The sequence below is a fragment of the Pagrus major genome, chromosome 18 (assembly GCF_040436345.1).
Source record: "Pagrus major chromosome 18, Pma_NU_1.0".
NCBI classification, from domain to species: Eukaryota; Metazoa; Chordata; class Actinopteri; order Spariformes; family Sparidae; genus Pagrus; species Pagrus major.
In genome coordinates, this window is record NC_133232.1 from 5,515,211 (window position 1) to 5,527,655 (window position 12,445).

A 12,445-nucleotide genomic window follows, 5' to 3' on the forward strand; every position below is an offset into this window, starting at 1 on the left:
TAAATCATCTCTAACCAGCTGACAAACATCCAGCCTGAGGCTGCGGTTCCCCCACAGTTCAGTTCAGCTCTGCCCGCAGGCCTGGTGCTGATTGAGGCAAGTGCAAACACTTGTAGGTCAGAGCCTCGCTCTCACACTGGGAACAAACACAGGTAAAATAAAATATTATATCTGAGCTGCAAGTTAAAGTTTTCTGGCAGCGCTGAGCAGCAGACTGATGGTACCGGTCAGCTGTCAGCGTGGAGTGTAGAGTTTAGTGAGTTTGAAACAGGGTTTAGGTTCAGTCCAAGTTCAGTCGGTGGAGATGAAGATTAAAAGCCACTGCAGTCGTCGGCGTTCACACACAAGCTGCAGTATCTCACAGCGGTGGCAGCTTCGCTTCCTGCCAGCAGCTCAGAGCCGAACGCCGCGGCTCGCCTCTGATTACTGTGTTAAGAGCGATGGATATTAGCCCCGCTGACTGCTGCTGCAATCTGGGCCCAATCAATTGGATATTGATCGGGCCGTCCCGGACCACCGCCTTCCCGATGAGGCCTGCCAGCACGGGGAGGCTGTAGACGGAGGCTAAACATAGCTATTACCCTCCAGCGTGAAACGTTCACTGTGGTTTAGTAAGAAAATCAGCCCTGAGTTTAAAATGAAAGTTAAATTAAAAGAATCACAGTGGATGTGGGATTTATTGAAGTGTAGAGAGGCTTGAAATAAGAGAGTCAAGAGATTTGTTCACATGGAAAAGTCTCAAATAATTACTGGAGTGAAAATAAAGAAACAAAGAAATCATGTGGAACTGCTTCAGAGCTCGTGACCCTTTAAAGAAAAGCAATTTCTTCTCCTCTGTCTGTAAACCGTCAGATGTTTAAACACAGAGTCACATTCGGCTGTAGACTGTTCAACTTTAACTGGTCTGAAGAAGAAAAACTGGTATTTGTCACAGAAAAGATACTAAAGAGATTAATAAAGGAATAACGTCAATAAGATGACATCACTTCACCGATAAAAAGATAAAGAGCAGTAAAAGAATAAGTTATAAATAGATCAAAGATAACAGTTAGTCATCACATGAGAGCAGCTAGAATCAGATAAATGGAATAAAAGCAGTGAAATGAATTAAAAAGATGAACAATCTGTTTAAAAAGGCAACTTCACAGGAAACCAGGTGGGTTTTAACAATTGATTTAAAGTAAGTTACTGATTCTGTGAGCCTCGTCTCCTCAGGTAGGTCGGTCCAAAGTCGAGCAGCCCTGAGAGCAAAAAGCACGATCACGGTCCTGATGTGACAACAACTAAAGAATGTGTGACGACTTATTAAACAACAAAGGAACAACTTCCTGTTCTGAGAGCTGCTGATCTGTCTGATCATCTCTAAACAAAGAAGTCTGACAGTTTTCTCTGTGTGTCTCTGTGTCTCTGTGAGTGTCTCTGTGTCCCTGTGTGTCTCTGTGAGTGTCTCTGTGTCTCTGTGAGTGTCTCTGTGAGTGTCTCTGTGTGTCTCTGTGAGTGTCTCTGTGTCTCTGTGAGTGTCTCTGTGAGTGTCTCTGTGTCTCTGTGTCTCTGTGAGTGTCTCTGTGTGTCTGTGAGTGTCTCTGTGTCTCTGTGAGTGTCTCTGTGTGTGTCTCTGTGTGTCTCTGTGAGTGTCTCTGTGTCTCTGTGTGTCTCTGTGTCTCTGTGAGTGTCTCTGCGTGTCTCTGCGATTGTCTCTGTGTCTCTGTGAGTGTCTCTGTGAGTGTCTCTGTGTGTCTCTGCACTGAACTGAAGCTGAATTAGTCATCAAGGACAGCTAGCGAGTGATACCAGTCTGTGTAAAAGGCTGTTGGCAGTCTGAATGACTTGGGGGTCGGATCATGTTCTGGTCAGTGCACCGTGGTGTCATCAGTGTTCCTGGTGACTCTGCAGTGACACAGCGAGGCAACACAAACAAACTGTGTGGAGAACTAACTGCCTGATATCTGAATGTGTTCATCTGTATGAACGGTGTCCCTCCTGCTTGGCTCCAGGATAAGGACTTTGGGAAACAGACCCTCCATAAGGGTCACGCCAACCCGCTGGCAGAGGTGACGACCAGCCTGAAGACCTACCAGCACTTCACCCTGGAGAAAGCCTACCTGGGGGAGGACTTCTTCTGGGCCTTCACCCCCGTAGCGGGGGACTTCATACGGATACGATTCTTCACACCTGTCCGCATCGAGAGGTTGGTACCAGACTTACAGGGTTCGAGGTCGAGTGCTAGAAGGGGGTACAGGTTGTGGAGGGTACCAGATGATACCTGACATGTTCTCAGGAGGAACCAAGTGTACTCAAGGTTAGAGGATGTGAGAGGATCCAAAAGACACCAGGGAGGGTGATGGAGGTGATGGCTTAGGGGCATCAATGGGCATGAGGGGTTACCAAGCCTCAGCTGGTACTAGAGCTAGAGTAAGGGTGATGGTGAGGGGGTATGAGGGTACCAGAGGATGCCGGAGAGGAAACAAGGAGTTCTTGGGTCTCTGGGTACCAGAAGCCATTAGACCAGGGGTCTCAAACTGCCGGCGTCCGGCCACTTCCGGTCCCCCTCCTTCCCCCATCCGGCCCATGACCTGATGTCAAAAATGTAACATAATCCAGCCCGCAAAAGTATTTTATTTATTTCATTATTTTTCTTCGTTGTTTCACACTAATTTAAATTACACCTTCATGTTCAAGTGAAATACAAACACAATTCAAGTTGACTTTTATTTTGAAGTAGACGAGTCACAGGAAATGCAAAGTCTTCAGTTAGCAACGCTGACGTTCATCAAAAATGCATCTTCAGAGTGAAACAGTGGTTATTTTTCAGCATTTGTAGACAGCAGATCAGTTTTAAAAACCTCTGGGAGAAGTTTTATTCAGTCGGTGGACAAGAAGGAGGTGTTTGATGAAGAGCTGCTGACAGGATGGACACCAACAACTTATCAGAGAGGTGACAGCTCTGTCTCCCTCATTAACATTATCAGGTTTCCTGTTATGAGATAAAATCCGACATATTGCCAAACAGGCGCGTTTGCTTTTAGCTTTGACAACAAGTCCTCCACCATTGTCTCGTCAGTCAGCTCTCCTCACTCCCTCTACGCCAAAAGTTAAATGTGACTCTGCTGACCTCCAGTCGTAGCGTCCATCGTTGGACTATTGATTTATTAAAAAGCAAAGCGAAGGTGGGAGCAGTGGGCAAGTGATGTAATCTGTGTCAACACCGGGATAACCGACTACCACTGAAAGCCTTTGGGAAACAGACCCTCCATTAAAAAAGACTTGCACTGTTAAAAACTAATGTGCATACAGATGTTTACTCCTGTTTGCATTTCTTGTTAAATATGAAAAAAATAAAGTACAAATGTTTTTTCATTTGTTAGTTTCAATAAGTTATTTAAGAGCAGATCTGCACTAACTGTTGCATTTTCTTGTGGCCCGAGGGAATTTGAGTTTGAGACCCCTGGGGTAAAGGGGTACCAAAGGCTACCAGAGGACCAGAGGATGTTCTGAGTAGTATCAGAGGGTTCAAGAGTCTCAGAGGTACCAGGTGGCACCATGTGTACCAGATGTCAGGGGACACCAGAGGTTACAGGGTGTAAGAGGTACCAGAAGATATGAGGATGTTACAGAGTGCTGATTGAACAAAGAGTTACAGGATCCCAGGAGAAACAGGTGGTACCAGGGAGTCACACAGTACTGAAGGATAAGATTTATATGGTCTCAAGGGTAACAATTCAGACTTTCAGACCAGTGACACTGCTCCAGTTGTTCATACAGGGAAACCAGCAGAAATGAGTTTTATTCAACACATACTGAACAGACTGACTCCGTCCGTCTCTCTTTATCTTCCAGGTATTTCTTTCGGAGCGGAAACATCGAACATCCAGGAGACAAACTGTTCAACACGTCGGTGGAGGTTCTGCCATTCGATGTGAGTCCTGAAATCCAGTCTGGTTACTGAACCAGTTATCAATCACAACATTTTTTTCTATCAGTAATAAAAACGTCTGATGTTGACGCCTCTGTAAAGACGACTGACAGCTCAAGAAACTCGAGCAGCTTACAGGCAAATGTTTGAAGAGAAATCAAACCGTCTGTGGTGAACATCCACAGATCAGCTTTAACTCTGACCCACCGGCCTTAACGTAGTTTTCTCGCGCTTCTCTTGTACAATTTTTAACAATATTTGAGGTACGTTCACTTTCAGTTTGACCTTCAGGTGAATCTGGACTTTAAACAAAAGTTTCTTGCCCTGTTGGATTTTTTAGTTTAGTGTTCCCAGATCTCAGATGTTAACTTGATGAGTGCAGCTGTATCATCACTGTACACAACTCAAAAACAAGTTGAACCCACGTTACCATTGGAAATAAGTCAGCTTTATGTTTAACAAGAGATCAGATGTGTGATGGATAAGTACCAGATGATATTATCTCACTACTCACACATCAACACCTGATAACACAGAGGTACAGACTCTCTGGGAGAGGAGGCAGAGTGATGGATCACTGCTTCTTCTTCCTCCTCTGTGGTCGCCTGTAAGATGAAGGCTGATGAAGACTAAGTGTCACAGCAGGACGGAGCGACGTATACAGAGAGGAAGAGGCGCTCCGGCTGAGGTCGGCCTCAGTGGACGAGAGAGAGAGGCATAAAAAAAAGACAAAAAAAATCAACCGACACTCAGAGCACGCCGAGGACACAGAGGAGAGAGAGGAGGTGGAGGCGGTTGCCGGGGTAACACTGACCAGGAGAGTGAGGAGGCGAGGGAGACGATGTTGAGGGCTGATGGGAAAGAAGGATGTGGTCGATCAGGATGACAAAAACAAGAAGAGACGTCTGAGATTCAAGAGTTTGACAACGTTTTTTAATCCAATCAGATTAAAACACATTTAGTGATTCTGATCCTGAGAAGAATCTTGATTTCAGTTTCTTCTTCTTTAAAAACCAACAAAGAGAAACACAGTGGTGATACGTCCACTTTGTGTTTTTCAGTGCGTCTTAATTTTGGATCTCCAGCTGGTGGCTCGGTTCTGGCAGAGGAAAGGATGCAGTGAAAACGTTCCAAGTGATTTGGGAGAGTTGGATAGATTTTTATAAAAGAGGTCCGAGAGAATAACGTGTTTAAAAACCGATCAATCAGAGCTTGAAGTGGAAAATGAGTAAAAAAAAATCATTCACATGTTTCTGTGTGCATTAATAAACACAACTCTAGTATCTGTATTTTCAAAAAGAAAGCAAACATTTAATGTGATTATTCAACATTTTGGGAAATACGCATTTGGTTTCTATCAGAGAGTTAAATGAGAAGATCAATACCTCTCTCATTGGAGGGTGTTAAATATAAAATAATTATACTCAACTTGAATATGAAGCTAAATTTTAAGCTACAGACATCAGTCAGTTAGCTTAGCTTAGCATCAAAGACTGGAAACAAACAGTCGGTCATCAATCGATCAATTCTTGGGGAAGAAAGCGAACAAGTGTTTTTTCAAACTGTCAACGAAAAATATGAAAATATAAAAATAATTATTATGTAGTTAAATCATGAGGGAAACATCTTCAACATCCTTAATCTCTAATTAAGTTTCAATGTACTTAAAAATTAAAAGTCATGTAAACAACATACATGACAAAAATCATATACAATAAAATCATATACGACAGGAAGATATAACAGATATACAAACATATAAACACATGAAATAAATCACACAGGATGAGAAGATAACACAGTTAAAAGGATTCAGATAAAAAGGTGCTTAAAAGGAATAATGAAAGATTTATTATTAATTGTAGGTATGATGAGGACCTTTATGTGATGATCTATTCAGTGAGCGTGGGCCAGGCGTCAATTTAAAGGAGCATTATGTAGTTTTATAGAAGAAATTCAAACTCAGAATTTTAATATTTAGAATATTAATGAGCTAATAATACAAACTGTTTCCATCAGTGAATAAACCAGCTGTGCTCAGAGGAAAATAAGGTCCCACAACACTGTTTGAAGGTAGAAAGATGGCAGGGTCCACCACATATAAACACAGTAAAACAGTATAAATTGTGTTTATTCAGTTTATTCAGTCGTGGAAACAAAGAGAGTTTGATTATTCAGTTTGTTTCAGGCAGTGAACATCTTTCTCTGCTCATGAACATTTCTTCACATAAAACTCCAGACTGCTCCTTTAAATTATTTATGAGTGATGATTTTTTTCCACTCTTCTTGTTTACATTGGAGCCGTTACTTCACGAACAAGACCCCGAGATGTTTAACCTCCTTCGCTCCTTCAAACATATATTAAATTTGAATTTTACATTTCTAATTTAGACTCTCTGATATCATATGGACAGAAAGGGATGAAGACATTTTTTAATTATTTCATTTTAATATCGGCAGCAACAGACTTCCATACAGCAGAATCCACACAGAGGTGCTCCAATGTTTCATCCCTCTCTTCATATTTAACATCATCTCATCTCCTGTAACAAATTAAATTCCTCCGACACGTCAGTAAACTTGTGTTTGTTTGTGCTTTTCCAGAATATTCAGGCAGAGAAAGAGGCCTTGACAGAAGGGAGAGAGAAAACACCAAAGTACCATCGGACAGAAGACGGATTCATCAGAATAGGTGAGTGATGATGAATCAGCTGCTTCACCTGAATATTCATACTGTTGAATAATCTGCCTGCTGATCAATACTGTTCAGACAGTTTGGTTCGAGTCCTAACGAGCTTAACGAGCTGTGTGCTAACAGAGAGAGGGAAGTTATTCAGGACACATTCCTCTGCTTCTGTTTAACACACACACACACACACACACACACACACACACACACACACACACACACTCACACACACACTCTGTGGTTTTGTGGGACATTTACGAGTTTGGCCGGTGACGTAAAGTTCACCGTTTTAGGAATATTCTCATTTTATTTTACGAGGCTTATATAAGCAGTGAAAACAACAGTAGAAGTGTATTATTAACAGTAATGGTAACACAAGTAGACGCAGTATTAGAGGCATTAGTTGTATTTGCAGCAGTGCAACAGTTTGAAGTGACAGATGAATAAATTACTGGATTAATTAATTCCACTGTGAACCTGCAGCCAAGTGAACATAACACAAGAAACAGTCAGGTCACAAAGAGGTGGAGGAGACACTAAAATAAAACATAAATGACTAAAATCTTCACTAGGAACCTAACTTAAAGACTGGAGGAGAGTAAATGTAAGTAAATGAATGATAAATAAATATCAGAAGCAATGAAACAAAAACATATCAGATGTGTCGAGGTGCCTGCAGCCTGTCAGACTGTGTAGCTTTCTTCTTTTACTACACTTGTTTCTGTACTTAAAATCTCTCTACATTGTGATGAAGTAATAACTCACAAGTTCTGCCTCACGGATCAGTCACACATTTCTCATTCTGATTCTGAAACAGGCAATAAATCCTCAAAATACACAAAAAATGTTGCAAATACAATTATAAATTATCATTAAATTAACTCGCTGTGTGCTCAAGTCTGTGATTAAGATAAAAACATGAAGCAAAAGAAAAGAACCCACAAGAAGAAAAATAAATCAAGAACACATAAATTAACATCACTCGTCAGCAGAATGTCAGATTTATTTTATTTATTTACAGCTGATTTATTTTAACCTTTAATCAATAGATGAAGTCCTGACCTGCAGACTTTCATACAAATATAAGTACGGATGTCTCTTCATCAGAAGTTCTCAGAGAACCACTGGAGCGACTTCAAGTTGGATTTTATACAGTTAAAGGTGCAGTCTGTAAGATTTGGCCACCTGACAGTTTCAGACTTTAAACCAATAGGGGGCAGCGTATCACCAGACTTACCGGTACTGCTCACTGTAGCTGCCCTTAGCTCAGTTAGCTGTGCAGCTAGCAGTTCGGACTGGGAGCTCGGAGAGCAGGGGATGGGTCGGGGTTAGCTGGTTAGCGTGCTAACTTCAGAGGATATCTCCAAAAAACAACAAAAAAAAAATCTCCACGACCTTTAAAGACGTCATGTTGTCCAAACTGCTTTTTATTCACGTTCTGTTGATAATTTTAGTTATTTTTTGAATATTTTCAACATAAATTCTCACATTTAAAGTTTTATAAACAATGGATAAAAACTATTAAAGCCAATTATGACCACAATTTTGCAATTCCATATGTTTTGTTCCATTGGATCTTAGTTTCTTATATATAGTTTCTGTTTTCTTTTAATTATTGCATGATACGTGTGTGTACGCTCAATACGACCACATTTCTTTATCATCTTTCAAAAACTGAACATAAATTACAGAAAATGTGGTGGAGAAAGTATTCAGCTCCTTTAATGCAGTAAAAGTAAAACTGTAAAAATACTTTTTACAAGTCTAAAAAAATATTTAAAATGTTACGTAGGTAAAAATATGTAAGGATTATTAGGAAAATGTACTGAATTTGTGTGTAATTTCGTAATTTGTAAGGTAATGACTGAAGTCGTCAGATAAATGTTGTGAAGTAGAAAATGGCATGAAAATGTTATTACACTTATTATTTGAGTAAATATACTCAGTTACTTTCAACCACTGGCAACATAAATATCAATATTGTGATATATTTCATATACCAGGATATAGACTATAAAAACATGTCATCCAAAGGGACTAAACCAGTTCATCTGTATGTTGGACTTCAGGTTTGGATTTAAACAACAATGTAAATATTTCCAAATATATCCAGCTGTTTGTGTCACCGTCTGTCCTTTCACTCCAGGTTTCTCTGTCAATCCTCATATTTCATTTTCCTCACAGACCAAACCAAATATTCAGATTTAAATCAGAAGGATAATCAGACAGACGTGCAGGACGGTTTAAAGAAACAAACATGACGGCAGCAGAGCGGCGGCAGGACGAGAGGAGGGCAGCTTCGATCTGACATCATAAATTACCAGCATCTCTTTATCCCCTTCATCAATTTTTCAGATGAGTCGGCGGGATCGATCCGGCCGGCTCTCCTTCACTCTATTAATTTCAGCTCGATGCCTTCAGATGTCCTGCATCTGCAGAGAAACGCAGACGTTCAGTGTCTGAGAGCATCGTCCATGATTCAGTTATTTTTATTTATTTGACCTTATTTCAGCAGAAATATTCCCTCAGATCAACCAGCTGAGAGATTCAGGACTCAACAGCACTTTAACAACTTTATATACTCCTTCAGTTTAAAGCCAGCAGTTCAGCTTAGCATCATATGTAGCACAATATCCCTCCTCTGTCACACATTATTGGTATTATTAACTCTTGAAGCCAGCCGTGCAGTTTAGCATCAGCTTTTCAAGATCTAGCATTCACACTGACATTTCCTGAAACATTTCCTTCTCTAGTATTTTAAAGTTACTCTTCCAGCCAATCATGAAACAAAACACATGATTTTATCCATTTATTTAACGACGATGTTTCCATTAAACCCTGAAAATCTTTCTTTAAATGTGCTTTATAAAGTTGAGCTCTAGTTTCGGTGGTTTACTCATGATTTTATTCACAGACACTCCGGTAACGAAGGGATTTTTGTGCAGATTTACAAAGTTGTGAATGTATTATTCACATAAAAAGACCCCAGTAAGATTCAGCGACACCTGACCAATTACTCAGTTTAATATAGTTTTTAACTGAGTGGTTAAATGAGGGATTCTGAGATGAAAGTAGTCATAATGACCAGACTAAATGTTGGCAGCGAACGTTTCTGCAAACCACAGATATGTTGAAACTTTGCTTTTCTTTAGGTTGAACTGTTGATTTTATGTTGACATCACTGTGTTCATGGACTGGTTAGCTTTAGGCACAACAACCAGTTGTTAAGTGTCAGGAAAACATCATGTTTCCTCTTAAAACACCTGCTTCTGTCTCCACAAACACAGCTAGAAAATGTCCTGACATCTCGCAACAGAAACATCCAGTGGTTTCATGCTTATAAACATTGAAACACAGTCTTGAACAGTGGTCTCTTGGCAGCTGTCTTGTCTAATTGTCTGGTCATCATCATGTCCTCGACCTCACGACATGACATTCAGCTCATGTTTATGTTATGTGACGTGATATGACACGTACGAAAATGACAAAATCTGAACGTACCTGTGAATTGCAGAGACGTTCAACATTTTCTCCTGACAGCTCGGTCGTTACCGTCAGCTGATAAAGGTGGAACCAGCTAACTTTAACTACTTCTTTACTGCTGGGTACCTCAATTCTACAAATACATTATAATTTATTTGTCAATATATGTTTTGTAATAATGATCTGAATCTGCAGAGTGAGTAGAAACTGTGAAGTCCACAGGCCTAGAAACTGTATCTAATTACAGTACTAGATTACTTTCCACCTGACAGACAACTTGCGTGTTTTGTTTTCTTCACTGTCTCAGTGTCATCTTTGTGTCATCTTTGTTTCATCTTTGTTTCTGAGTAAATCTCTGCAGCAGCTGCACACATGTCACAGTGAAAGCCATAATACCCATAATAATAACAGATAATACCCCGTGATAAACAATAACACGCAGCCCAGACACTGCTCTTTGTTGGGATTACGGTCACATCCGTACCTGGAAGCATCAGTGCCAACACAATATAATCCCAGTAAATAAATCCTCTGAGGGATTATTGCTCTGTTGAGGAGCCGTCACACCAAAACCAACTTCACTGAGCTGAAACTGGAGTGAAGAGCAGCGGGAGGTCGGATGGACTGATGGAGATGACTGGATGTAAAGACCAGCAGTGATTCAGGGAGGGAAACATCACAGAACCACAGGGGTATAGTTAATGGACTATGATAAACGTAATGGGTCTCAATAACCATTAATAACCCTGTAAATCTGCACAAAAAGCATTTAAACTTAATTACTCACCTCCATCAACAGATGAATAAATAAATAATATCACAGGAAAGAAATCCATTAAAAAGCTGAGATACTGAGTCGGTGCTGCCTTTAGATCCGGACTATTTTAAAATGAACGGACCAACTTTATAGAGATTTCTGTAGGAATAGCTGTTGGAGTGTTTCATTTAGTTTAATTCATTTAACTTAGTTAAGTGTAGTTTTGTTTTGTTCCGTTTTGTTTCATTTTGTTTTGTTTAGTTAATTTAATTTAATGTAGTTTTGTTTTGTTTTGTTTGATTTTTCTTTTTTTTTAGTTGATTTAGTGTAAAGTTGTTTAGTTTCATTTAGTTTTGTTTGTTTCATTAAGTTTCAGTTAATTTTGTTTCATCAGACCTTCACCAGTTGTTCACATGTTGTCAAAGTCAGTCATAAATCCAACACAACATGGCTTTAATCAAGTAATTGGAATTAAAAGGCATCAATTAGGCAAAAAAACCCAAAAACAAATAACGACTGTTGATAAAACAACCACTTTAATCACAATGAAAAACTACTTGCAGATACCAAATTAATGGAAAAAGGTGGGCGTACAAAAATAATATCGACCGTACCAGAAAATAAACCACAAAGCAACACCAGGATAATAAACAACATCAGAAACACTTTAAAAAGATCAATTCAATGTTGTTTGTATCAACATCAGGGGTGGAAGAAGTATTCAGATCCTTTACTGATGTACTTATAGTACTAATATTACACTGTCAAATGTACTTCATTATAAGTAAAAGTGTAGTATAATGAGGAAAATGTACTTAAAGTATTCAAAGTAAAAGTACTGTGCAGTGTCCCCTGTGACTGTTATACTCTTATATATAATTAGATCATTATGATTCATGCATTTATATAAAAGCAGGATTTTGTTGTTTTGTATCAGACTAAAATCTAATTCATCGCTATCAATCGACTAACTGATGAACTGATCGGTTCAGCTGTACTTTAAACTGTTAAAACAAAACGTATATTATCACATCTTCATATGTTTTGTATATGTGACCCTTCTACCACTGAATAAAGCATTAATCCCCTTAAAAGTCAAATAGGTTATCATGTGGTAAAAGAGACATCTCAGTGTAAATAAACTATCTGGGGTCACTAATATGACTCTCAAGTAAATAGATTTAGAGGCTGACAGGATTTCTCTTGGATTTCTCGTGTAAACACAAATATGGAAATTACCATATTAACTTAAACACCAAGCAATAACACACAAACACACAACATCTCAGCTTGTTTTGTGGTTTTTGTATTAACAAATAATTAAATGCAGATCAAGGCAAAACCCTTGTATGGTGTTTGTTCAACCAGAGTGAACTTTATTTTAGGTTGTTATTTGAGCAAGCTTGCATTTAGAATCGTTGGCACGCTTTAAAGTTGGAGCTCATAAAGAAACGAGACGCTAGTACCTCTGTATGGGCAATGGTAACAGCTCCTACCGCAGGAACATCCCTCTCGTGGTCGCAGGTCCGCGGTGGCTCCGACATCCACACAGAGGAGAAACACAGGCCACGTCTCTTCCACATGGCGACAGCTAAGCTAACTC

At 39.6% G+C, this 12,445-nt stretch overlaps 1 protein-coding gene across 1 annotated transcript in view; it reads left to right on the plus strand.

The window, feature by feature from the left end:
• Positions 1–12,445, plus strand: part of mgat4b (alpha-1,3-mannosyl-glycoprotein 4-beta-N-acetylglucosaminyltransferase B) — a 106,781-nt gene that overhangs the window by 85,247 nt on the left and 9,089 nt on the right. Inside the window, exons 11-13 of the mRNA XM_073487181.1 lie at positions 1,995–2,188; positions 3,838–3,916; positions 6,518–6,605. Of these exons, the coding sequence (XP_073343282.1) occupies positions 1,995–2,188; positions 3,838–3,916; positions 6,518–6,605 (361 nt within the window). The remainder of the gene's footprint in view (positions 1–1,994; positions 2,189–3,837; positions 3,917–6,517; positions 6,606–12,445) is intronic.